The 27,946-nt window shown below is 39.9% G+C and overlaps 3 protein-coding genes and 1 pseudogene across 4 annotated transcripts; 3 read left to right on the top strand and 1 right to left on the bottom strand.

Moving 5' to 3' along the window:
• The first annotated feature begins 10 nt into the window (after positions 1-10).
• LOC144644236 (uncharacterized) lies at positions 11-5,135 on the top strand. The gene is made up of 2 exons (XM_078503685.1): positions 11-695; positions 3,442-5,135. The coding sequence occupies exons 1-2, from the start codon at positions 69-71 to the stop codon at positions 3,583-3,585; spliced, it is 771 nt and encodes a 256-aa protein (XP_078359811.1). The 5' UTR covers positions 11-68; the 3' UTR covers positions 3,586-5,135.
• Positions 5,136-9,295: 4,160 nt separating this feature from the next.
• On the top strand, positions 9,296-17,286 carry LOC144643578 (uncharacterized). Its single transcript, XM_078502888.1, has 2 exons — positions 9,296-9,966; positions 16,735-17,286. The coding sequence occupies exons 1-2, from the start codon at positions 9,331-9,333 to the stop codon at positions 16,873-16,875; spliced, it is 777 nt and encodes a 258-aa protein (XP_078359014.1). The 5' UTR covers positions 9,296-9,330; the 3' UTR covers positions 16,876-17,286.
• Positions 17,287-19,241: 1,955 nt separating this feature from the next.
• LOC144643537 (uncharacterized) lies at positions 19,242-23,697 on the top strand. Its single transcript, XM_078502834.1, has 2 exons — positions 19,242-19,983; positions 20,934-23,697. The coding sequence occupies exons 1-2, from the start codon at positions 19,318-19,320 to the stop codon at positions 21,072-21,074; spliced, it is 807 nt and encodes a 268-aa protein (XP_078358960.1). The 5' UTR covers positions 19,242-19,317; the 3' UTR covers positions 21,075-23,697.
• A 308-nt stretch (positions 23,698-24,005) lies between these two features.
• LOC144643487 (uncharacterized) lies at positions 24,006-26,913 on the bottom strand (annotated as a pseudogene). The gene is made up of 2 exons (XR_013568913.1): positions 26,043-26,913; positions 24,006-24,608 (listed from the first exon to the last, which is right to left on the bottom strand). The product of XR_013568913.1 is annotated as an uncharacterized LOC144643487 (transcript).
• Positions 26,914-27,946: the final 1,033 nt, after the last annotated feature.

Raw genomic sequence — 27,946 nt, 5'->3', positions numbered from 1 at the left:
ACCACCCCTCACCCTCTGATGTTCGCCATCATCTCCCACTTACGACTCACTTACACTTTCAAAATCAAATGTCTGACAAATTTGTACAGATTTACAGAGCTGTTTTGGTTCAGATTGCTCGCCATCTGGACAAAAGGCAGCGTAAAGAACTTCAATTTCTCTGTATTGGGCTTGTTCCTAGACGAGTTAAAGAAGTTCTGACCCTTTTCCGTTCTTTGGAGGAAGTTGGAAAGATTTCGTGGGTCGACGTTACCTTCCTGAAGAAATGTTTGCATGATGTTGGAAGAGAGGACCTCGTTGTCAAACTGACCGCATTCGAAGTGAAAAGAGACCTGTCAATCCTTCTGAATTTCTATAACAAGAAAAAGAATGAATTGGACTCCATTTACCAGACAAAGATGACCAACGCGGCTAAGTGCCTCGTTCAACTGATGAAATGTTTTCAAGGAAGTCTCGACGTTAGAGGAATGCTGAGGACATCAGGCAAGAATCCTGAAGAACTTTGGCTACGCTTTGCAAGCGAATGTGATCTACAGAAAATGACGTGGGGTACCTTTTCCATGCTTGTCGCAGTCGCCGGTGAAATAATTGCCGTATCTTCATCGCAGTCCGGGCAAACGCCAGACCAAGCCATGGAGTTGTGCATAACATTGGCTGACAAGCTTTGTCATCCCATGCTTCAGCTTGGAACTTGGGTAAGTTTAACTTTTTACATTAATTCTAATTGAAACAAGTATTTAACTTGCTACCTCTTTTCGCCTGAAGTGTACACATTCCCGTGCATGAAGCAACAGATTCAGTTCCCTTCCCGAAAGTGAAAGTGAAAGAGCGGAAGTTGTTTAATGTCGGGGGTGCATTTACAGATAAAGATTTTGTTTTACTCCTCCACAAATCAAGCTTTTCGCCAAGTTTTTGACATAGTTATCCGTCACAAGTTTTTTCGTCTCCGGCGATTTGATATACCAGTACTAGTCCAAGAGACTTATTTCGCTCGGAGCGCAGCACCTCATTCGCTCGCTTGATTTTCGAGGCAAAACGAATCGATAGGGTCTCCGATGCGGAAATGAATATTCAAAAATCACACCTGCCGTTTACATTATGTGAAGGCATTTCGTCGTCATTTCACGCCATAAACGACCTAAAGCATTTAATTTAGCAATCAAAATTACAAAACAAGTTTTAAGTTTGACTCAAACTTTAAACTTCTACGCTTCACTATTTTGCTCAAGGTGCTATAGCGGAATGTCTACAGCTACTGCTGCTGCTGTTTATGCTACTACTTCTGCCGCCACTATTACTGTTGTTATTAGCCAAGCTGCTTATGCTCCTACAGAGAACCTGACGTTTTACATAGTAACTGCTTATTAAATCCTTGAATAAGTCGTTTAGTCAAGTCAATTCAATAAAAAAAATCAGCATGAATGAAGATAAATAAACTGAAAATTTTAAGAACAGCATGGAACGAGTTCTGCGCTTTTGCCTTTTCTCTTAGTTCTTAGGCCCGGTTTAACTGACGTCGAACTTTTTCATTCTGCAGCCAGAGAGAGAGAAAAAAATCACGGCTCTTCAAGTTGCACACTTTATGGACCAAATAAATAAGAACTCTGTTATACGTTAAAGGGCGAGCATATTTCTCTGGGGTTAAAAACAAATACAGACAGCATTTTTTTAAGTACAGTCGCCCGGTTTCAGTGAAATGTTTTTAGTATTGATCGGTTCTGTAAATTTAACCACTAAGTTTCTAGTCTTAGTTCTTGTTTCCTTTGGTTTTAGAGATATAGTAAAAAACAAAAGGAAAAACAGGATAACAGAGAGTTTCAGCGTCGGACGACAATCTTGATTATTTTAAAGCGGTTCAGAGCCTACGTCGCGCCTTAATAAATTTTGTGCATGACCGCGTTCATGACAGCTCACTCGCCAATCAAAAACCCTCTCCCGTCGAACCTAAATGATTCATACGTTGAACTTTTCATCAATCTAATAATTAGGTTCGGCACACGTAAACTGTTAATTTTAGATTAATAGATTCATAGCTTGTCGAATGCATGGCTGACTGAGAGCCTGTCTCCTGCTTGCAAAATTTTTGACACGATGGGCTCCCCCATTTTGACTGATAACTGCAAAGCCTGGGGTGTCTATTTCAAATCAGATTTCAAGTCTTGGGACACTTCACCAATTGAAAAAGGACACTTTAATACTGTTTTGCAAACTCTACATACCGGTACAAGTTAATAACAAGGCATCTAACATTGAATGCCGGGAAGAACTAGGTCGATTCTATAAGGATCACAACTCCCTCGTCGGACAGTCACTGGTAATGGCAATGGATATTCACTACAATGGTAAAAAAAGGTTTTACTCCAATCTTTTTAAAGGCCTTAAATTATTACGACATAACTTACTTAAATAGTGACACTTTAGATGGCACTAAGGTGCATTGTAGATCACATAAAAAAGAAATATATCGCTCATTGGAAACATTCCCTCATATGGCGTTGGTTACCACAAAACTAAGTGGCACAATACTTTAGCGTCTGAAAAATTGAGAATATTGCAACAGAATTCCTGTACATATACGCTTATTTCAAAGGTTGTAGAGGAATACTTTTGGCTTCCGGTAAACAAAGATTCCACCCATTACGTCACAGGAAAGATGGCGCAATTCAAGATGGCGGATATTTTGAATTTTGAGGAGCGTTTTCAACAAGAAAACTTGCTTTGCTGAAAAAAATATTAACAGATTTGGCATACGTGATACATATACTAAAGAAATATATGACAAAAAGAAATAGCATTTTAGGGTTTACATGCCCTTTAAATGTCCTTGCCCTATTTCGGTATAATCCTAATAGTAAAAAGTGTTAGTAAAACTATTCAATTAATGTCATCGAGTGAGTGAACGGATCTTTCGGCCTTTCTAGTCTGGCGCACGCCCGGGGCGCACGCGATCGACTGATGAGTAGGAAAAACGTTACGTGACCAGAAATCAATTTAACACAAAGCAAAGTACTCCCGGCCAGGCCCGGACAACTGGAAATGAATAATACAAAGTATAAACGAAAGAGACAAATTATATTTGAGAGTTATATTATATTTAGTTATATTTAGTAAGCAGAAATCTTTAACTAAAAGGCCGTTGTTAATAAATTTTAAATCAGCCTTTGACCTTGTATCGTATATTGGATGTTACGCTACAAGATAACGCAACTTTTGTTGAACAAAACATTCAACACAGAAGTTGTCAGTTTTATATTTTTGACAAATTTCATCGCTTTTGGATGCATTGCCTGCCGTTTATGTATTTCACTGTCCGAAAGTTTCAGCAATTAGAGATAAATTTGTTAGTAAATTAGATTGTAGAATCACGAAATTGTTTATTTATTATTTATTTCAGTATTCATTTACAATTCATTTATTAACTTAAAATTTATCCATTTGCAGGCTGATTTTTGTACATACGTGAAGGAACGACACAATCGGTTTTATAATGGGCGACAGGATACTGGATGCAGCTCTGACTTGTTGCTAACAAAGCAAATAGCCAACATAGTCGAAGAGTTACAGGAGATGATATTTTTCCAGTAGATGTAAAGCATTTCTCTTCACTGATCGTTTTGTTTTTCTTTCTTTCTTTTTTTTGTTTAGGCCATTGAAGAAGCCTGCAACATAACCATCACACTATGCCAATGTTCAAGGAAAACTTGGCGCTTGAAAGAACAACCTAAAGAACTGCTAGAGAGAGCAGTTCTATACTAAAAACACTCGAAAGAGCAGCTCAATGGAAGCGCTCTAAAGAACCATCTAAAGAACTGCTCGAGAGAGCAACTCAAAGAAAACGCTCAGAGCAACCATAGGCGTACGCGGCGGCGGGGGGGGGGGGGCGAGGGTTTTGCAGCCCCACCAGCGCCCATTTTTTTCGGGTAAAATGCTGGGAATTCGGGCAACAAGCCTAGAAAAAAAAATGGAAAATAAGCCGAAAAATCTCAAAACGTTCAAAACGAATTACATCAACAGAAAAAAATATTTGAGATATAACTTTGTGGGTCAAAAGTCTGACTGATTTCTCATTCATGTATGTTTTTGTTTCCTCTCTCAAGGTGCTAAAATCACGTTCGAGTTTTCTTGCAAATTCTGTGTGACCCATCAGTTTGATTCAGTTGCAATAATTTTGAACTGAGAAGGAAATTGGCGAAGGCGACCAGAAGTTAGGATTCTCCATAGCTCGAGCGTTTGTGCGCGTTGGATCCAGTGTAAAACCTTGAAACAGAGCTGTTACAATGTGATGCTAGTGCTTTGACTCAAATGTTAAGTCTTAAGGGCTAGCTCAAAACTTTCAACGAAACGTTTTAACCCATTTACCCCTGACACACTTTTACATAACTTTTAAGTGTGGGAAATACAATGTTAATTGGCTCCCCCAAAATATGTTAATTTTTGCTGAAAACAGGAGTGGAAAAATAAAATATTTCCGAAGAAAAAGATACAGTGCATTGACATCTTCGGGCAACACCACGAAATTAATTTTAAAAAAAAACTATCGTTTACTTGAAGCATGCAAGCAAGTTGAGATTTGTGCACAACTATTTCAATATAAGTTTCGTTGTCCATTTTACATGCCTCTTTATTCGGCTATTAATGCATCTCATTTTTTTTTTTTGGACAATTAGGTCTCCGCCGCCCCCAGGTCGGAAGGTGCCCGTACGCCTATGAGAGCAATAATCGCTCAAACTGAGTGAAACACAAAAGAGAAAAACGTGAATGAGAACATTCACAAAAAATGAATTTTACATGCAACCAACAAATGGTGCTTCTTCCAAAAAAAAAAAAAAAAAAGGAAAAGAAAAAAAAAGAAAAGTTCAATAAAGTTTGCAATTTTAACCTCCCCGTGTGATTGTTTTATTTTCATTAGCCAAAACGTTAATTCGCCACGGTAAATTAATAATGGGTAATTCAATTTATAGTCGAATTGAATGTAATGATTATGCCGGCCGCTGTTGGTAGGTTTCAGTACAGATATGTTTCTTTTGTCAGGAAGAATTAATTGAACTGTTACTATTAACCCCATATTACTATTACGTTCACCTCCCTCCCCTCCCCCCACCCAATCCCGAAAATAAGAAAAAAAATACAAACAAGATATTCACGAAATATGAACAAAATATACGAAATTGACAAAAAGAGCCGCAATGCACAATTAACAATGACAATTTAGGGGTGTTTGTCGTTTCTCCCTTTTTTGGCCGCTCGTTTTTTTTTTTTTTTTTTTTTTTTTTTATATTTATTTACAGCCTTTCAAGCAGATGTCTGTTTCCGATGCGGCAGCTTGGGCCACTGGAACTGCTCGACTGGATACAAACCTGGATCAGCTTCTCTGAGATTCAGCTAAGCAGCAGGACAGAATAACGATGTTGAGATGGTCCATCATGACGATACACCTGGAAGTTTTTGGAGGTTTCTGTTCTGGTGAATAGTTCTCGCTGGAAAATATTGAGATCGAATCGGGTAAGCCAACCTCTTTTACAAAATAAGATGTTTAGGGGAAGCTTATAGTTCATGCAGATTTTTGGGAGAAATTCGTGCATCTCCTTTTCCAGTATCTAGGAAGGATGCAAACTTTCTGTTACATTACTTTTATTTCAGTAGGAACTACCGTTCGGCTGTTTTTTAACATTCTGACAGATAGCTGCTGTTGATGTTGAATTCCGGTGGTCATAATCTTGGCATAGTTTTTTTGTCCCATAATGTTATTTTTTCTTTATTTTTTTGAGTTAAATGGTTTACCTGCAGTCAACGGGCGGCTAGTATTCTTCAGGTCTTGGAGCATGATTTTTTAACTTGCATAATCTGACTTCTGACATTTTCCCTTTTTTGGCTGTTAGTCTTGGAGTACCGGCATTTACATTAGGTGTGCTGCCGGTTTTAGGGCAACGGATTGTTGTTTTTCTAGTCAAGGTTTTTTGCCCGGGTGGCATGTTATTCAGTTATCCATTTTTGAGGAGAGCTCAGGCGTTCGCGGGTTGGTACTTTGGCAATGGCAATTTTTTGTTCTCTCAGGTCAGGTATTGTTTTTGTCTAGCCGTGTGGGTGTCTTTCGTTCATTTTTTCTGCCCTCGCCCTCTTTGTACTCTTTGTTAGTTGTTCTTACGCGTGCTCTGTTTTTCTCAGCTATTTTATTGTTTTCGTTTTTTACTAGGATTTGCTTGTACCTGGGTGAAGTTCGCGGGATCCAAGGAGAGCATATGATGCAGCAGTTGCTATCTTCAAGATCTAATTTGTCTGTGGAAAAATATGTGCTTCGTTAAAGTTTTTTTTTTATGTACTTGCATTCGGCAGAACTTAACTGAAAGTGGCAGTGACAGATGGTGTAAATAATTTTGTATTCGGCATAGAACGCATGTGTGCCGTTATGGCGTATATTGAGTTTTGTTTGTTGTTTACATGTAAAAGTTTTGACAGTTGTTATTAATTCACCTCAGCTTTCGTAGTTTTCAAAACTTTTTTTGAGAACTTGCCGTGTTTTTTGCTACTGAAGGCGTCGTATACACTCAAGCAATTTCCTTATTTTTCAATTTATACGAGTACTTCTAGGCTGTAATTAAACCTCTAGCCCCCGCCTGCATTTGGTCGGGGAATACGTTCCCAATTTTGGGAGTTCTCGTATCAGGCGTTTGCACAGATCTTTTAGACATAAGATACACTCCATTTTTGTTGCGTACCGTATTCTGTTTTCTAGTACTTATTTTACCTATATACCGTACGCGGACGGCAATTAAAAAACATTTAGCTCGCTGCTATATAAACGCTCGCGTCTGTGTATAAGTCGTGAATATTAACGGGAAGTAAGCTTACAGTTTTTTCCGATATATATTTTTTGTAATTTTCTCTGTATGTTCTATTTGATTGTAATTTTACACTGGAGTTTACATTAAACAACCGCTGGGCAAGTGATCGAACACTGCCTGCCTTTATATTGTTGTAGTGTGTTTTAGTGTGAATTTTGGAGAAGGACTGAAATTATTTTCCTTCGTACGAAAGTGAGTGAGGGAAAAGGAAAGTATGTATTTACTCATACACCCAGAGGAAGATTATCAGAGAGGAATCGAGAAATTATACCGAGAAAAATTGGCGAAATGGTAACTACAGTCAACTCCCGCCTTGCGGACACCTCACTTCAACTCACTTCACCTCACCTCACCTCAACTCTTTTTAGCTCTTTTTAGTATATAGTATATATTAATGTCCATTGTTATAAAACATTTTAAGGTCCTAGGACCAATCTGGGGAGAAAAAGGAATCTAAAATCCCGGACGAAACCAGTTAAGACAAACGCATTTCACAGTTTTTCGCGAATGTCTTGACTGACAAGCTTGTGAAAAACATGTTATCCGCCCTCCTCTCCCCAACTCAATGTTGATTTATGGGGTTTGCAATTCACCAGGCTTTGTTCCTATAAAACGACAACATTGAAAAACATTGAAATAGGGTAGGGGGATTGATAAAAATGAGCTGTAGTACCAAAATTGGTGAAAATTAGCAACGTGTCTCAACCGTTTTAGCCGGGATCGATCGTAGCCCATTTAATTTTAAATTATTTTGCCACTAATTTCCACGAGACAGTTAAGTTTCAGAGCTAATTTCCGTTGGCCAAACTTCTTGGCTTGATCGTTACGGCTAACATATTTTACGGCTAACGGTTAGATCAAATAATGAACTGCTAGCGCTTTTGTCACCACCTGTTGACACTCTATTCACCCTCGGTGACAGGGCTTTTGCAGCGGCTGCGCCTTTACTGTGAAACCAGCTACCGTCAGAACTGAGGAGAATCCATTCGGATTATTTCAAGCGAGCTCTAAAGCAAATCTTTTTAAACAAGCTTTTTATTAGTGAACATATATATGTATATTTTTAGTTTTTTATATTTTAATCTATATTTTGTTTATTTAAATCTGTTTTTTATCTATTTTTTAATTTCTATTTGTAACGCGCATTTGAAAACCCAAGCTGAATTTGCGCGCTATAAATGCGTGTTATTAATTTCTACGCCTAACGGCTAAATTTCTAATTTGGCCGTATTACGGCTAACGGTTAATCCCATTGAGACCCTCGAGACAGGTCAGCTAGCCAGCCAGCCAGCCAGCCAGTCAGTCCGTCAATCAATCAGTTAGCCAGTCAATCAGTCAGCCGGCCATTCAGTCAATCAGTCAGTCAGTCAGTCAGTCAATCAGTCAGCTAGCCAGCCAGCCAGCCAGTCAGCCAGCCAGCCAGCCAGCCAGTCAGTCAGTCAGTCAGTCAGTCAGTCAGTCAGTCAGTCAGTCAGTCAGTCAGTCAGGCAATCAGTCAGCTAGCCAGCCAGCCAGCCAGCCAGCCAGCCAGCCAGCCAGCCAGCAAGTCAGCCAGTCAGTCAGTCAGTCAGTCAGTCAGTCAGTCAGCCAGTCAGTCAGCCAGTCAGTGAGTCAGTCAGCCAGCCAGCCAGTCAGCCAGTCAACCAGTCAGCCAGTCAGCCAGTCAGCCAGTCAGCCAGTCAGCCAGTCAGCCACTCAGCCAGCCAGCCAGTCAGCCGGCCAGTCAGTCAATATGTCAGCCAGTCAATCAGTCAGCTAGCCAGCCAGCCAGCCAACCAGCCAGCCAGCCAGTCAGTCAGTCAGTCAATCACTCAGGCAATCAGTTAGCTAGCCAGCCATCCAGCCAGACAGCAAGTCAGTCAGTCAGTCAGCCAGCCAGCCAGTCAGTCAGTCAGCCAGTCAGTGAGTCAGTGAGTCAGTCAGCCAGTCAGCCAGTCAGCCAGTCAGCCAGTCAGCCAGTCAGCCAGTCAGCCAGCCAGCCAGTCAGCCAGCCAGCCAGCCAGTCAGTCAGCCAGCCAGTCAGCCAGCCAGCCAGTCAGCCGGCCAGTCAGTCAATATTTCAGCCAGTCAATCAGTCAGCTAGCTAGCCAGCCATGGATTATTCAAGTGAAAACTTTAGAAAAAGATGCAGTAACCCTTCTGTAGGTATGTGAAATATGTGCTTTTTTCAAAGGGTTGCCTTTATGCCTTAAAATGCCTTTTAAAATGGTTTGTGAAAGGGTAAGGTTTTGGAACTCAGGGCCTCCCTGCGTAAAGAATTTTAAGTACCACCGTACCTTTGTTATCTTATTACCCAACACTAAGCTATGCTAGAAAACAGCAGGCTAATAAATCGTAATTATTGTATAATTGATTCCGTCACCATAATTATCATACACGTCAATGACCTAATATGGTGTTATTTAGAATTCTGGGGTATATAATGGTTGACTAGTCTTTCGCTTAGCCTCTGATGACCGCCATCATCACTTACACTTTTACTAACGAAATGACTGACCGACTTAGACAGATTTACAGAACTGCTTTGGTTCAGATTGCTCGCGATCTGGACAAAGAGCAGAGTAAAGAACTCCAGTTTCTCTGTATTGGGCTAGTTCCTAGACAAGTTAAAGAAGTTCTGGACCTTTTCCGTTCTTTGGAAGAAGTTGCAAAGATGTCGTGGGTAGACGTTACCTTCTTGAAGAAATGTTTACATGATGTTGGAAGAGAAGATCTCGTTGTCAAAGTGAACGCGTTCGAAGCAAAAAGAGACCTGTCCAATCTTCTGGATTTCTACATCAAGAAAAAAAATGGATTGAATTCGTTTTACCAGTCATCGGCGACGAATGCGGCTGAGAATCTCGTTCAACTGATGGAATGTTTTCAAGGAAGACTCGACGTTAAAGGAATGCTGAAAACATCACGCATGAATCCTAAAGATCTTTGGCTACGCTTTGTCAACGAGTGTGGTACACGGAAAATGACCTGGCGTAAATTTTCCATGCTTGTCGCAGTCGCCGGTGAAATAATAGCCGTATCTTCTGTATATTCACCACAGACCGGACAAAAACGAGAAGAAGCCATCGAGATGTGTATAACATTGGCAGATGAACTTTGTCACCCAATGCTTCAGCTTGGATCTTGGGTAAGTTTAATTCTTTACAAGAATTCCTGTCGACAATAGGTCTCTTACTACACAGAATTTTTTCCGCTGAAATTCACACAATCCCTCGTATTCGGTAGTACAGTTATTACTGGTTATTTTAGCGTGATAACGTTCCCGAAAACACAAAACGGAAGCTGGTTAAAGGCAACTAAAGGATTTAAATTTTGTTTTACTTCTCGAAACAACCGAGTTTTCGATAAATTTTCGACGTAATTTTTCGCCATACGTATTTCAACTCCAGTCAATCTATGCGTTATACCTCTTTTATAAGTACTTCCCGGGGCACACTATTTCGTTCCTTGGATTTAGAACAAACCTCATCTGGGTCTCCGATCCAGAATTGAATATTCGCAAATACACATACCGCGTACATGAGTGAAAGGAACTACATATACTTCATAGGCCTTCTAAAACATTTTATTAAGTAAACTAATAATCAGAAACTTTGACTTTAGAACAATCCTGGCGCTCATTGCATGTAGATTTCTTTTTCTTGTTGTTGAACGGTTAATTTTTTTATGGCGCGACCAAAATCGAAAGTAATTTATGGTAATTTTAGCGAGTTGTTCTCATGGTCGTTTGACATGAGTATCAGCCTCTGTTGCGGTTCTGAGACAGTTGCCATGCAGTCTAATAGGGTCTTGTGGATTTGAATGAACTTATTCAATATACTTCACTTTATTCAATATACCTGTAACCGGTCCAGACAACGTTTGCGGCGAAAACTGAGCTTGCCATTGTTAGACTTTTTATTTTCTTTACGGTCCTTTTTAAACACGCATTTCAAGATTTGTATTGGACCAAAAAAATTACCATACTTCTACTGCTGTTTCGTTTTGCTGCTGATAACTGTAGATATCACTGTTCTATGTTCCTTTTATTGCTACTCGGCTATTTGCATAATACTACTACTGCTACTGCTACAATAGCCACTGTTATTGGTGTTGCTATTGCTACGAATGCTAGTACAACTGCTGCTACTGCTTCTACTTCTGTAACTGCTATATGTACTACTGCTACTGCTGCTGCTGCAACATAGCGACATAGCCTGGAACACTCAAAGAAATTGGAATTTTATAAAGTTTTTAGAGATGAATACGCTGCATCTGATTGTCTACAACAGTTAAGATATTTTAATGAAAGAAAGAATCTGGTGAAATTTAAATTAAGTAATCACAAACTTATGATTGAACTAGGTTGATATCAGAGTGACCATATACCCAGAGCAAATAGATTATGTCCATTGTGCAAGTGAAATTAACTTGAAAACGAAACACACTTCTTATTAGATTGTAGCAAAGACTCTTCGCAAAGGCGGACATTCTTGAAACGAATCAATGAGAAAGTACCTGACTTTGAAAGGAAATTAACCTCAGAAAGCATCAAACTTCTTATGAACTCTAATGATTATCATGTTAATAAGCTAGTGATGAAGTTTATTACTTCATGTATGAATATATGTGATACATTGTTATTATCAGGTGAAAACGATGTATTTTAATTATTAAGTTTCAAAATGATATTATAGGATCGCGTTTTGTTACTTTTAGTTTGAATATGCTTTTGCAATACTTTTAACTGTAACGGTCATGCAAATAAAGCAATTTATTACTTACTTACTACTATTGGTACTACTGACTACTACTATTACTACTATTATACTACTACTACTAACACTACCACTACCACTACCACTACCACTACCACTGCCACTACCACTACCACTGCCACTGCCACTACCACTACCACTACCACTACCACTGCCACTACAACTACCACTACCACTACCACTACCACTACCACTACCCCTGCCACTACCACTACCACTACCACTACAACTATTACTACCACTACCACTGCCACTGCCACTGCCACTGCCACTGCCACTGCCACTTCAACTTCCACTACCACTACCACTACCACTGCCACTGCCACTGCCACTACCACTACCACTACCACTACCACTACCACTACCACTACCACTGCCACTGCCACTACCACTGCCACTGCCACTACCACTGCCACTGCCACTACCACTGCCACTGCCACTGCCACTGCCACTACTACTACCACTACCACTGCCACTGCCACTACAACTACCACTGCCACTACAACTACCACTGCCACTACCACTACCACTACCACTGCCACTGCCACTACCACTACCACTACCACTGCCACTACCACTGCCACTGCCACAACCACTACCACTGCAACTGCCACTGCCACTGCCACTACCACTGCCACTGCCACTACCACTGCAACTACAACTACCACTGCCACAACCACTACCACTACCACTACCACTACCACTACCACTACCACAACCACTGCCACTGCCACTACCACTACCACTACTACTACCACTGCCACTGCCACTACCACTGCCACTACCACTGCCACTGCCACTACCACTGCCACTACCACTACCACTACCACTACCACTACCACTACCACTGCCACTGCCACTTCCACTACCACTACCACTGCCACTACCACTGCCACTACCACTGCAACTACAACTACCACTGCCACAACCACTACCACTACCACTACCACTACCACTACCACTGCCACTACCACTACCACTACCACTACCACTACCACTACTACTACCACTGCCACTACCACTACTACTACCACTGCCACTACCACTGCCACTACCACTGCAACTACAACTACCACTGCCACAACCACACCACTACCACTACCACTACCACTGCCACTGCCACTGCCACTGCCACTACCACTACCACTACTACTACCACTGCCACTACCACTGCCACTGCCACTGCCACTACCACTGCCACTACCACTACCACTACCACTACCACTACCACTGCCACTTCCACTACCACTACCACTACCACTACCACTGCCACTACCACTGCCACTGCCACTGCCACTACCACTGCCACTACCACTACCACTACCACTACCACTGCCACTGCCACTTCCACTACCACTACCACTGCCACTGCCACTGCCACTACCACTACCACTACCACTACCACTACCACTACCACTACCACTGCCACTACCACTACAACTACCACTACCACTGCCACTGCCACTACCACTACCACTGCCACTGCCACTTCCACTACCACTACCACTACCACTGCCACTGCCACTGCCACTGCCACTGCCACTGCCACTGCCACTACCACTACCACTACCACTATACTATCAAGATCCAAAGTTGGATTGCAGAACTGTTTAAACGTCCTTTCGTCCTATTGCGAAACGTGGATGCTAAAAATCAATCCAAAGAAAACAAAAATAATGATATTTCAAAAACGCCAAAGAAAGTCCATTGACATCAGCTTCAATATAGGCACTGAATCAATTGAAATTGTTCAAGAATACACGTATTTAGGAACACGTTTAACCCCAACGGGAAACTTTACTCTTGCACTCGAACACTTAAAAGAAAAAGCGATGCATGCCTTTTTTAGTATACGAAAACACTCAACCCTTAATAGACTTAGACCTAATACTGCATCCCAAATTTTTGACACAATGATATTTCCTATCTTAAGCTACAACAGTGAGATATGGGGGATGTACATGAAACAGAATTTTAAAACTTGGGATAGTTCCCCAATAGAAAAAATTCATCTCAAATTTTGTAAACGGTACTTAGAAGTAAACAATAAGGCCTCGAACATAGCTTGTAGAGCGGAACTTGGAAGATTACCTTTAATTATCCCAATTAACCAGAGAATTATGAAATACTTTGTCTATCTAAACAACAAAGACAACGACTCAATTGTCAAACAATCTTTTCTTATGTCAAAGAACTTACACTCTATCAACAACTCCGGATTTTATTCCAATTTTTTGAATTTAATAGAACACTACCATCTCCCCAATTTCGACCCGGAATCTTTAGATAATTATAGAATTAAACGATACACAACCAATATGGAAGAGAAATATATATCTTTCTGGCGACATAGCCTAGAACACTCAAGGAAATTAGAATTTTTTAAAGTTTTTAAAAATTAATACGTTGCATCTGATTATTTACAACAGTTAAGATATTTTAATGAAAGAAAAAATCTTGTGAAATTTAAATTAAGTAATCACAAACTTATGATTAAACTGGGTAGATATCAGACTGACCATATACCCAGAGCAAATAGATTATGTCCATTGTGCAAGTCAAATCAAGTTCTTATTAGATTGTAGCAAATACTCTTCCCAAAGGCGGACATTCTTAAAACGAATCAATGAGATAGTACCTGACTTTGAAAGGAAAACAACCTCAGAAAACATTAAACTTCTTATGAACTCTAATGATTATCATGTTAATAAGCTTGTTATGAAGTTTATTTCTTCATGTATGAATTTACGTGATGCATTGTTATTATCAGGTGAAAGCGATGTAACTTAATCAAGTTTTAGTATGATATAATAGGATCGTTTTGTTACTTTTAGTTTAGATATGCTTTTGCAACACTGTAAACGGTAACGGTCATGCAAATAAAGCAATTTATTACTATTACTATTACCACTACCACTGCCACTGCCACTACCACTACCACTGCCACTGCTACTGCCACTGCCACTGCCACTGCCACTGCCACTGCCACTCCCCGCCACTGCCACTGCCACTACCACTACCACTGCCACTGCTACTGCCACTGCCACTGCCACTGCCACTGCCACTGCCACTGCCACTACAACTACAACTACAACTACCACTACCACTACCACTACCACTGCCACTGCCACTACCACTGCCACTACCACTGCCACTGCCACTACCACTACCACCACCACTTCCACTGCCACTACCACTACCACTACCACTACCACTCCCCCCCCCCCCCCCCCCCCCCCCCCCCCCCCCCCCCCACCACTACCACTACCACTACCACTACCACTACCACTGCCACTGCCACTGCCACTACCACTGCCACTAACACTACCACTGCCACTGCCACTACCACTACCACCACCACTGCCACTGCCACTACCACTACCACTACCACTACCACTGCCACTGCCACTACCACTACCACTGCCACTACCACTACCACTGCCACTGCCACTACCACTACCACTACCACTACCACTGCCACTACAACTACCACACATTTACCACTACCACTACCACTACCACTACCACTACCACTGCCACTGCCACTGCCACTACCACTGCCACTACCACTACCACTACCACTACCACTACCACTGCCACTGCCACTGCCACTACCACTACCACTGCCACTGCCACTCCACTGCCACTGCCACTGCCACTGCCACTGCCACTACCACTACCACTGCCACTGCCACTGCCACTGCCACTACCACTACCACTACCACTGCCACTGCCACTGCCACTGCCACTCCACTACCACTACCACTACCACTGCCACTGCCACTGCCACTGCCACTACAACTACCACTACCACTACAACTACAACTGCCACTGCCACTGCCACTACAACTACAACTACCACTGCCACTGCCACTGCCACTACCACTACCACTACCACTGCCACTGCCACTACCACTGACACTAACACTACCACTGCCACTGCCACTACCACTGCCACTGCCACTGCCACTGCCACTGCCACTGCCACTACCACTGCCACTACCACTACCACTACCACTACCACTGCCACTGCCACTACAACTACCACTACAACTACCACTACCACTACCACTACCACTGCCACTGCCACTGCCACTGCCACTGCCACTGCCACTACCACTACCACTACCACTGCCACTGCCACTGCCACTGCCACTGCCACTACCACTACCACTGCCACTGCCACTGCCACTGCCACTGCCACTACCACTACAACTACCACTACCACTACCACTACAACTACAACTGCCACTGCCACTGCCACTACCACTACAACTACAACTACAACTACCACTGCCACTGCCACTGCCACTGCCACTACCACTACCCACTACCACTACCACTACCACTACCACTACCACTACCACTGCCACTACAACTACAACTACCACTACCACTACCACTGCCACAACCACTACCACTGCCACTACAACTACAACTACCACTACAACTACCACTGCCACAACCACTACCACTGCCAATACCACTACCACTACCACTACCACAACCACTACCACTACCACTACCACTACCACTGCCACTGCCACTGCCACTACCACTGCCACTACCACTACCACTATTACTGCCACTACCACTACCACTACCACTGCCATTTCCACTACCACTACCACTGCCACTGCCACTACAACTACCACTGCCACTACCACTACCACAACCACCCACTACCACTACCACAACCACTGCCACTGCCACTGCCACTGCCACTGCCACTGCCACTGTTACTACTTCTACTATTACTTCTACTACTACCAGCACCTCCCCCCACCCATCCTTCATCTTAGGTATGGATCCACCATTGATTTTATTGTTGTTGTTTTTTTGTGTTTTTTTTTTCATTCTTTCATTGATTTATCCATGTTAAACTCAGCGATAAAAATTACTAAGATGTTTTGGAGTCGTCAAGGCACTATCTTCAAGCTCAAAATGATTAGAATAAACTGTCAGAAATAGACTGGCAGTTTATTTTAATCGTTTTAGACTTGAAAATGGACGACTTCAAAACGTCATTCGATTTTATCGCTGATTTTTAAATGCTTATGTATTTCAACACCTTTTATTATATATAATGATTAGATGTTTTTGTCTATGCATTTATATAAAAAGTTTTGCCTCTGTAGGAAGATTTCTGTACCGATGTAAAGAAACGACACAAGCTGTTTTTTCATGGACATGAGGACACTGGACGCAGCCCTAACTTGTCGTTGAAAAGGCAAATATCTAACGCGGTCGAAGAGTTAGAGAATACCATCTTTTTTTAGTAGGTGTGTTTCCACTGTGGACACGTGCAGCAATGTGTCTGCAAAGGCCCTGTTGCTTACTTAAAAAAAAAAAGAAAAAAAAGAAACGCCAAAAAAAACAAAAAAAACAAAGCAAAATAAAAAAAACCAAAACAACAAAAACAACAAAAAAGAAAAAAAAAGAAACACCAAAAAAAAAAACAGAAACAAAGCAAACAAAAAAAAACCAAAAACGAAACAAAACAAAAAAACCTTAAACGAAACCAAAACGAAACAAAAAAGAAATAAGGGAAAAAGAAACAAAAAAAAGTGTGGCGGCGCAAAAAAAAAAAACACAACAAAAAAAAAACACCCTTATAATAGAAACACAAAAAAGTAAGCACTTAACAATGGGGAATAAAAAGTTCAATAAAGTTTGTAACTTTTCCTTCACCATTATGAGTCGTCATTGTTTTTTGCCTAAACACGGGAGATTTCAGCGAGAGTACAGTACCCCTATTCCTGTCAGACCACCCCCTCCCTCAAAAAGAATACAAAGACATCAACAGGGCTAGCCCTGTCAACGACGTCTAATTTTACCCATGTAGAGAGAGGGAAAAATCAGAGCAAGAGATACGAGAGTTAGCGGGGAAAGTGGTGGAATGTTTGTTAACGTGTGCGTGTCCCGTTTTGGAATCTTCAGGAGACAAATGATTTCACTCCAGCCTGATCACAACAGCTAAACTGAGCCGAGCTGACAATGATTCTGAACTAACAGCAAAAACCCTCAACCCAGAGATAAAATAAAACTAATATTGAACTGAATAACAAACCAATCCAGAAAAAAATTTCTTTGCACAAGCGACAAGAACTGAGACTGAAGCTATCAGTGGGTAGGCCTTTCTCGATTATGCTAGCATTTTTTTCGGCATTTTTTGGGAAAACGAGCATTTTTTTTCGTTTTTTCTTGAAAAAGAATTGCTAGCATTTTCTGGCATTTTTCATGACTGTGATCCAGATTTCAGCACTCAGAACTCAGAAGGATAAATAATCCTAAAGGTTCACAGCCGTTTTGATTACTTAATTTGATTGTTTTCTGTCTGTTTCGACTGTTTGTGCGTTGTTACTTGTGTACTTGTGTTGTGTTACGTGTGTGTTTTTTTAATTTTTTAAATTAATATTTTTTATTTTATTTTTATAAACAAACAATTATTAAGTATCACCTGTTGTCGAAATGAGCATATAATGTAAGAGTTCGTACGTTTTGTTTGAAATAAAACAAAGCATTCTTTGGAATTCAAGTGGCATTTTTTAAAGACATCAGGCATTATTTTAGCATTTTTTTGGCTTTATGCGAGAATTTCTAGTAGCATTAAATGCCAGTTTCACTAGCATAATCGAGAAAGGCCTATCAGTGGGTGTCGCGGTTTGAAGTAGTCAATTTCCACAAATAGACGCAAATTAGAACGATCGACCAAAATTCGAGTTGACTTCATAACCCGAAGTGTAGTTCGTCTCCTCCTCCCTATACTAATGCCAAACCCCAAAGTTTTGGTCAATAGAAAACTAGGTAACAGCCTTCTATTCGGAGAGTTTTCGTTGTCCTTTAAAGTTTTATTCAAAGCTTTTGGCTGGATGAGAGGACCCAAATAATAGCTGTGGAGCAGGGCCGTAGCTACTTGCCTCGTCTAGATTTTAACCCAAAATTAAATACTAGTTATGCAACGCTTTCGAGTGGTATACTATGGAATATCCCACGAGTCACTTGTATTTTCTCGGTATACACACGAGCCTTTAGGCGAGTGTGTATACGAAGAAAATACAAGTGACAAGTGGGATATTCCATAGTATACCACGAGAAAGTGTTGTGTAACTATTTTATACCATGCCATAGAAAATACGCTCACTAAATTTCATCGAGAATAAGATCGCAGCGCACGATGGGAAGGTTGGGTTGAATACCGTCGAATATACAACGGCTTTCCTGTATTCTGATTGGCTGTATTTTCTATGGCATGGTATAAAAACATGTATATGTTTCGTTGTGAAAATAATCCCCAGTTGAACATGATACTTCATGAAAAATGTATCTGAAAGAGTTTTAGAGATGCTAGATTTCAAATTTGTTTGGAAGGCATGCTTCCAGAACTCCATAGCAAGATCTTGCTTCGTCTATGGCAAGGGTTTGGTTACGGCCCTGTGGAGCGAAGAAATGCCATATGTCCCCACTACACCCCCTGCTTCATGTCCCCTCAGTGTGAACAACACATGGTTAGGTCCCTGCGTCTTGTCCCCACGTGTGCGGAGACCTTAAAAGGAAACTAAAAAAAGACGTCATTGCAAACCTACCCCTTATATGGTATTGTTATTAAAACTGAGGTATAAAAGTCAAAGCCCCTTCATTTCTGACCCAGCCGCCATATTCGTCCTTTACAAAACAACTTTTCCCTACTACAAATCAAACGAATTACGCTAATATTACTTATGACAGGAGTCTTGAGACAGGTTTATAGAACTGTACTGATTCAGATTGCTAATGATCTGACGGAGGAAGAGTTCAAACAACTTTTATTCTACTGCAAAGACGACATTGCAAGAAAATATTTAAGTATCTCCTCCCAGGCATCGAACAGTAGCGTTCAGATTTTCGAACACTTGGAAGACGTTCAGAAACTTTCGTGGGAAAATCTAAGCTACCTAAAGGTGTTCATGCGTGCAATCAGAAGAGAGGATCTGTTGACGAAACTGACTGCGTTTGAGATTGCCAGAGAGCTGACGATTTACGCTTGGAAGAGGCAAGTTTCAGGCCCGTCTTTAAATCCATCAGCTTTGAGCGTCGGCCATTACTTGGCGGAAATGATGGAGCTAGCTCAAGATCGAGTTGATTTTGGGGGTCTGTTATGCTCTCTTCTACAGTCCGGAAAGAATGCCAGCGACATTTTGGAAGCCGTGCCAACAGCCCTGTTAGGTGGCGATATCGGAGCAGCTGAGAATTGGAGTACCTTCGCCTCGCTTGTCGCCATTGCTGCAGAGATTGTCTTGGTCGGGTCCAAGATGAAAGCCCGTGACCAGCCTTACAAGTATGCAGTGAAGTTGGCCACTGAGCTAGGTAATCATCTTTCCTTGAAGCTCGCCGAACTTGGAAGCTGGGTGAGTTGAGTTATTCAAATTTTTACTTTTATTTACAATATGCTTTCGTAAGCATCTATGCGAAATCACACAAACCGAAAGGGCAATTGCAAGTGGGTCAAAGTGAGACATGTCTTTACCCCAGAAACAACGAAATGAAACAATCAAAACGAGCGAAAACACCGAAAAGTAACCCCCAAAACGGGCGAAACGAAACAGGCTCACCGAAACAAGCGAAATTTATGGCCATTATTTAAGTTAGGCCGGCTAACCTTATCGATATTCAGGTTGACCAGAGTATTATTTAAGCTATGACCGAAGTTCAAGCATACTGTCAACAGACTTGCAATATAATGGTAACGAATTTCGGTTCGTCTTCGATGATTTTGTTTCTTTTTGATCGCTTCGCTCGTTTCGGCGTTTTCGTTTCGGTTTTCCGTTTTGTTTCCGTCGTCTTGTTTCGTTGTTTTCAGTTAAATAAATGCCCCGCGGCGAGATGTTTTCTTGTATTTGTAACTAAACACTAAAAAAACTGTCAGTTATGTTGATATTATCGCATAGTCGCTAGGGCCGTTTCTTTAATTTAATAGTGTCAATCAGTCAAGATGAGATACTTTTCGTTCAAATTTAAACCTCTTATAAATAGCTACGTTGCGGCAGATCTTTTCAATAGTACCAATTCGACAAACAAAAAAATACATGCGTCTTGAAGTATTTAGATTAAGGGGATTAAAAAAAAAAAAAAAAAAAAAAAAAAAAATATTTTAAAATATTTTCCCCGCGCAAAAAAAAAAATTAAAAAAATTTTTTACAAAAAAAATCTCTCCTAAAATTTTAAAAAAAAATTTTTTTATGGGTCGTGCCCCCAAAAACAAAATATAAAAACCAACCCCACGTAGCCCCTTTAATTGCAGTAAATGATTTGTGTTTGCAAAAAGTAAACAATTGCTTCCATTTAATTTGTTGTATAGGAAGATTTTTGCCAGTTTGTGAAGGAACGCTACCATCACCTTTGCCACCAACATGCTGATCCGGATTCCAAGCCTGGCTTGGCCTGGCAGCTGGAGCTAAATGGAATGGTAAAGAAGTTGAAGGATACCATCTTCTATTAGTTAATTAATTATCCCTTTTTCTTCTATAAAAACATTATTTTTATAAGAACGTCAATGCTTAGCTTAGAATGTGCTCATGGTTGCAAAAATCACAAAATGTTCAGCATGAAACAAGGCAACCAACTTTTGTGAACATTCAACTTGGAAGCAACATTTTAGCCTTAAAGATGGACGTTCTTATAAAAACAGTGTGAATAGTTTAGTCAGAACCACTAAAGAACCCTAAACATGAGCCAAAAGCAAGTGTTTTCTTTACTGATCTCCATTTCTAGGAGCCATACTTTCTTTTTGAGTGTTTTCAAATAGTCTTTCTCAGGGTCTTAATTATGATATAATACGTTGCTTTGTTGCGAATAGATTTCTAAGGGCGTGAAAATTATCTTCAGGTAAATTAGAATAACCACTATGTTTTAAACTCCAATATAGCATGCTTTCTTAGCTTTGTTTTATCTAATCAAAGCACGTAATCAAAACACATTTTTAAAATTAGTCTTAAATGCGTTCAATTGAACTAGATGAAATTACTTAACGTTTCACTCAGTACTTAGAGGAACTGAGGATTTATGTACAAAATGTTGAAGATGTCTTTACCTATAAGGTAAATAGACGATACAACCGTACGCCAATGACCTCTACTCGTGGGTTCAAGTTGAAACTCACAGTTTAAGAGGTACGGTTTTGCTTGAAGTATTTCAAGCCATTGCAAATGCTTTCATTGCAAATTTTGAGTTAGAGTACTAGTTACACTGGATACTCACTATTTTGACGCCGACATAACCGGTGGAGGCGTTATTGTGTACACTCCGCAGCGAAATGGCTGCATTGAGTACATGGTACATGCAGTGCCATAACTAATGAATATTATATGGTGGGACAGTTTTGGAAAACTGATAATGTCACCATTTATTCAAAAAATACAGTTCTAATCCAGATAAGGTTGATCGAGGAACTGCAAGCAACTACAGTGGTGCTTTGAGATGAGTCAGTACCACAGTTGTACATTTGCCACAATTTTGCCTTCCTAAAGGGGGGAGGACGTTTATGTGGAAAGCAACTAAACAAGCATGTTTGTGACTGCGTTGTATTACGTATGTTTAATAAGTTTTACCAGTATGGTAAACCCGTGTTACAGAGACGTAATTGCTCTTGTAAAAGACGAATATGGCGGCTCATATGCGTTTATTGGCGGTTCGTCTAACCGCGAGCAGTGAGTTGTGTGTTTTTGTCGTTAATTTGTGCTAGGATATCTCGGTATCAGTGGTACAAGTATTGACTGAACAAAAGTTAAGTGCATTTCCTTAGAAAATGTTCAAATATTATAAAAATATATGATACAAATAAAACAGTACGTGTAGCACATATGTGATGATACATTTTTAGGTAGTTTTGAATCTGACTTAAGGTTTTAAACTTAGGGTTCGAAGTGTTAAAGGCAAGGACTGGATATCTTTAAGATAGTAGCCGTTTTGAAAATTAAATGAACTACAGATTTCGTTCATAGATTTACAGTATAAGCTAGTATAGAGCATTAGGGGTAAGAAAGGTCTTTTAAAAAGGTATTAGCATTGGAAATAATCTTGAAGCAATGCCAACTTCAGTTTTCAAATTGAAGGGGTTGCACGTTAAGTGTTGCGACTGTAATGTTCTATAATTATATAAGCTAGTGAAACAGCATAATTAACGTAATAGAGAAAATTGTGTTCACGTACTGTAAGATGTAAGTGTACTTTTGTGTGCAATGTTTATCTCACATTAAAATTTTCATTGTTTCCGCGTGAAATTTCAAATATATTTTCGGTCAAATCAAAATGTGACCGGTTGGTCGCGACCGCATGAAAATAATAATCAATTTGTTGTATTGTGCTTAGCATTTCATATGATTTATCATGATGGAAAAAAAATCGTATTGGATGAATGTTTTGCTCAATATGTAGAAAACTCGCAAGCTATATCAGAGATACGCTTATCAAAGTATTGGTGTCAATTTTTTCACAACCGGAGGCTTCAAATAAAGGCTATAGGAAAGTTAAACCCAATAAAGGTGTAGAATTTGCTAAAAGTCATAAAATATAAGTAGAGGAAACTCTTTAGCTGGATTTTTGTGCTTAATAAATTAAATAAGCAGTGGGAAAAAAATTAAATTAAGGTAACATAACTGGGGTAGGCGATATGATCAATATAGGTCAACTATATAGCAACCTTTTCTTATAATTTTGATATTCGGTTTGTAAAAAAAACTCTACATAGATATTTGATACTGGAAGAAAAACTCGTTTACAGAATTCCTAACGCTGAAAGAGGAGGACACATCTTTCGGCAAATACTGTCAGTTTTTTTAACAGTTTTGATGAATATCAGTTTTGTGTACAAGCCGAATTTCAAAACATGTATCTTTCCTCAACACCGACCGAGTTGTTCAAAGGGTGGATAACGATACCTACTGAATAAAATGCTATCCAGTGGACATGTGTTGACAAAACAAGCTACGCTATCCATTGAATAGTAATTTATCCTGTAGTTAGCTTTATCCTTTCTATGGTCAACTGGGGCCTGGTTTAAAACTAGTAAAACGCTTTGTCTTGTAAGGAAATGGCGTTGGCTAATAAAAGGTGCAAATTGCCAATTTTTGCGTGGTTCATATGAATGGTGCGTTAAATAGTATTTTAAATTGTTCTTTTAGAAGTTGTTCACGATTTATTCCTCATGTCAGAAAAACTGTGCAGTCCGGCATTTTAACTGAAAGGGTAGATGAGTTAAACGTTGGAAATTAACATTAAGACATCCCCCCGCCCGAGACATCATAACTTCAATCAACACAATAACCTATCTATGAAAAACCGAGACCAAAATAATAATAAAAAAAGGTTTAATCATCCCTCCCTTCCCTAAATTGTACGTGATGGGCCTTTGCATGGATCACAAATGCAACAATTTAAATAAACTGTTGTTTTATTACTATTTGACATTTTTTAGAAGAATTACATGCAGGTTGCAATAATACAGCGATAGAATACAATATAGTACAATACTATACAATATATTACAATTACAATATGATATGATATGAGACAATAATAAATAAGTCCATTGCTATCCACTGTGACGAGCACAAGGGATAAGTTCTTGTCATAATAACTGTATATAAACATGGTGACTGCCCTTTTGTCTGGTTTCTCCCCATTGATCTTTCCGGCTTGGTTGTACCTGCCAGAGGCGATGCCTCCGCCGGCTAAGTTCTCAGGATCATAGAAACGCACAAGCCCCTCCACCACGGCAAGGTGGCAGTCCACGAGAGGGGACGTCTAGATAATGTACTGCACCCGTAATACAAAGTCTTATAACCTCAGCAAATTAAACCTTCAGCCATTAAATCATCCGAAACTGTCAACGAATGAATCAACGATTTATCAACTCCGTGTCAACTCGATTTCCAAGTAGCTTGAAGTTATTCTTTAAAGATTCTCCAATAGATGACACCGCAGAACCACTGCTAGCAACTTCGTGATTCTTCTTTATCAATTCTTCTAAAGCTTTCTATAAACAACAAATAAACAAACGGTACCTTTTACGAAATTAACGTATAAAATATCCAGAATAATAGGGAAATTATTCAAAATTAAAATAATAATAATAAACCACATGAATATGGAAAGGTAATGGTTTCTACAGAGTAAATTTAATTTACTATTTCATTGGAATACACGAACGATCGCGCAATTAGAAAAAAGCTAGTTGTGATGTCACTCTGAGGAACAATATTTTAGTTCAAAGAACAGAACAAACCAGAACCAGATAGCTTGATATGCATAGGTACAAAAATATCTCTAAGAACGAACAGGAATTGAAATGTCCATGAAGATCGACCGTAGCAAATCGAAATACGCCTGTAAATTCGTAGCGGATTCAGAAGTTTGGGAGGCCATGGGAGTTATTGCTGCAGAAAAATAATAAATAGGGACATTGCAACTAACGCTCGATGCGACTTTAATGTTAATTAATATTAGCGCGAACTTTTGACTTTCAAGTTTTGCTATTTTATGAAGCGTCGAGTAGCGTGTAGGATAACTTTGATTCTTAACGTGTTGTTCGCAATTCTAGGAACCGTAATTCAGGATTATAGCTACTGACTGTGGCAATATACATTTTGCCATCAGAGATTTTAATGTGTAGTGAATCAAGCTATGGTACGTCGCATTCGAAATTAAGCGATTTCAGGCCTATATACGCTTTACAAAACTATTGCTGATCTGATTGGTATCATATCTCTCGAGAGAGTTTACATTTAAGCTACAAATACTCCAGATATGGTTCTTCTTGTTATTTGTGGATAAAGTAAAATCATCTTGAATTATCTGGCTATGAATTGATTCTCTCGACTGCGCTTTTTATCAGGCAAATCGCGCAGTACCGTTATCAATTTGTACCGCACACACCCGTTTCTGCAAGCATATGTTCCGTCTGTATGGCAATTCTTTAGCCGGAGAAGAAGTGTGTGTGTTTTTTGTTATGCATAAACACCGCCGGCTAACTTTACTGACGCTGAATTCGATACGCTTGAAAGACAAATCTACCCTTAAAATCGGCTAAAAAGTTAAACATTATAGCTTATACTGAAACTAGTAGCATAAGGTTGTTGTCTATTACTGATTCGTATAATTGATACTTCCCTCATAGCTACGTGTACCTGAGTATGAGGGATCGATTGTAGCTTGTACGCAAATTGTCGCATTGTTTCAATATTTTCACTGAGATAAGTCTTCAGTATTGTTTCTCAGTTTCATATAATCTGTCGTACAGCAAATTAGAAATAGATAAACAAGTTTGGAATGTAAGATCACTAAGGAGTCACGAGTAACGTTCGCAGTTTTTATCATCCCTTTTTTGAAATTTTACTCATTTTCAGGTAGATTATAGCATCAGGCCATGCGTACTGCATAAGTAATACATATTAAGTGTTTCTTTACTTACTAAACCACCGTTTTTACGGATCCATCCTGTAAGAAATTCACTAGCCCTGGTCTCGCAAAACAGACATACGTAATAGCCACTTCTCTGCTAAATCATCTGGAGTGAACGAAGCAAACAGCTCACCCATAATCACCAATGAAGATATAACCACAGACCATGATAGTTGAGAATCCAGAATGACGCTATCCAAAATCTCTAAGGCTTTACCATTCTCGTTAGCTTCCATGAATTGTTCCAAGAGTGGAGAGATCAATTCCTGATTACCTTGTCTAATCATATGCATAAACCCTACTATATTCTCAAAACTATCAGCAAATTTCTTACAATTGCCTTGTCGCAAACTACTGTTGACATAATCCTCTACAATACAACCCATATAATTAAGTACCTCTACTCGTTCCAATGCTTCGAACAGATCATAACGGTTTACACTTGATAGAAACTTTTTAAGATCAGTAAAAGACAATTTACAATCATTGCACAGAAACTCCATTAATCTAAACATGACACCATCACGGGCTACATTCACATCTAACTTCGACTCAGGGATTATACCTATACACCAGTGCCTAAATGCCTCTCGCTCATCGATACTCAATGCCCTTACTAAATGAATTACAAACTGCTTAAATACTGCCTGACCCTTCAACGAGTAGTACGCAGGTGAAAAGGACGCTTTCAATCTCGAAATTGCTGGTCGCAACTCCATGATGAAAATCTTCGCAGGAGGCTAGAAAAAGTGCGCATGATCATGATCGTCCCCAGGGGCTCGAGGGCTCCGACTCTTGGTGGTCGACCAAAAAGGATCGCGGTCCCTGGGAACGAGATTGCCTCATGAGCCAAAAATAAATTTTGTAAGCCTTGCGTGCCTGTATTTAGAATCTTTTAGCCGTTGCTTTTTCCGGACAGGTAGTAATTAGGGTGTTTGTTTTGCGATTCTTGGGTATAAAGTTCACTTGGTCCTTCCGCCATGGAAGAAACCCTATGTTACTATCCAGCGATGACACTGACAATAAACTTCCACGGACTTATGCTGCTGTTCTACTCCAGATAGCTCGTAATTTGGATCGAGCTCAGCAACAAGGATTTCGATTCTACTAGCACAGATCTGGACTGGTTCCAGTGAAAGAAAATAGATTTTTAAACATTTTAACTTCATTAGAATACGCTGGGATGATTTCGGACGGACGTGAGAAGATAAAAGAAAAATTTGCCTGCAATCAAAGTTTACCGTGTTTGAAATTAACTTAGAACCCTAAACCAATAAATTACTCGTAAGTTTTAAAAACTCATTGTTTGAGTAGTACGGTTTTGCTGGAATGACTCCAAGCCATTGGATACTCACACTATTGACGCCGAAATAACCGGTGGAGAAGGTATTGTGCAGATTACATTTTGCTCAAAATGTCAAAAAGTCGCTAGCTACATCAAAGACACGCCAAAATAAATTTTGATGAATAAAAAAGGTAAAGATTTCGCTGAAATTCATCGGCATTGGTAAAATAGACGATGACCTATTTTGCAAGCTTTTCTTATAGTTTTCATATTCGATTTGTACAAAACTCTACATTGATAGAATTCTGCACTCTGAAAGTCATCAACGTGTCAATATGGTGAACCTTAATAAATCTAATATTTTCTAGCTCTGTGCAAGAAAAATCAAAATTGTCACGGATAGCGAATTATCATGTGGATTGCGTTATCCGTGATTTGAGCAACTGGGCCTGGGTCATAACCATGCAAACCGTCTTGAAATTATATGTAAGTAAACGGCGGTTAGGGGTAATAAGTTGTGCAGACTTCAATGTTTTTATGTTATGATGTCTTGAAATGATCAGTAACGGCAGGAGCCCTGGTAACGGTGGAGTTTTTTTTTTGTCTTTCAATTTATTTTTATAGTAGCT

This window comes from Oculina patagonica, chromosome 1, assembly GCF_052425735.1.
Source record: "Oculina patagonica isolate OP01 chromosome 1, crgOcupat, whole genome shotgun sequence".
Lineage (NCBI taxonomy): Eukaryota > Metazoa > Cnidaria > Anthozoa > Scleractinia > Oculinidae > Oculina > Oculina patagonica.
Note: the sequence above shows the minus strand (reverse complement) of the source record. Positions and strands in the feature narration are given on the sequence as shown.

Coding starts and splice junctions, on each gene's coding strand:
- LOC144643537 (XM_078502834.1), top strand. CDS start 19,318: ATGACAGGAGTCTTGAGACAGGTTTATAGAACTGTACTGATTCAGATT. Junction 19,984..20,933: donor TCGCCGAACTTGGAAGCTGG/GTGAGTTGAGTT, acceptor TTTGTTGTATAG/GAAGATTTTTGCCAGTTTGT.
- LOC144643578 (XM_078502888.1), top strand. CDS start 9,331: ATGACTGACCGACTTAGACAGATTTACAGAACTGCTTTGGTTCAGATT. Junction 9,967..16,734: donor TGCTTCAGCTTGGATCTTGG/GTAAGTTTAATT, acceptor TTGCCTCTGTAG/GAAGATTTCTGTACCGATGT.
- LOC144644236 (XM_078503685.1), top strand. CDS start 69: ATGTCTGACAAATTTGTACAGATTTACAGAGCTGTTTTGGTTCAGATT. Junction 696..3,441: donor TGCTTCAGCTTGGAACTTGG/GTAAGTTTAACT, acceptor ATCCATTTGCAG/GCTGATTTTTGTACATACGT.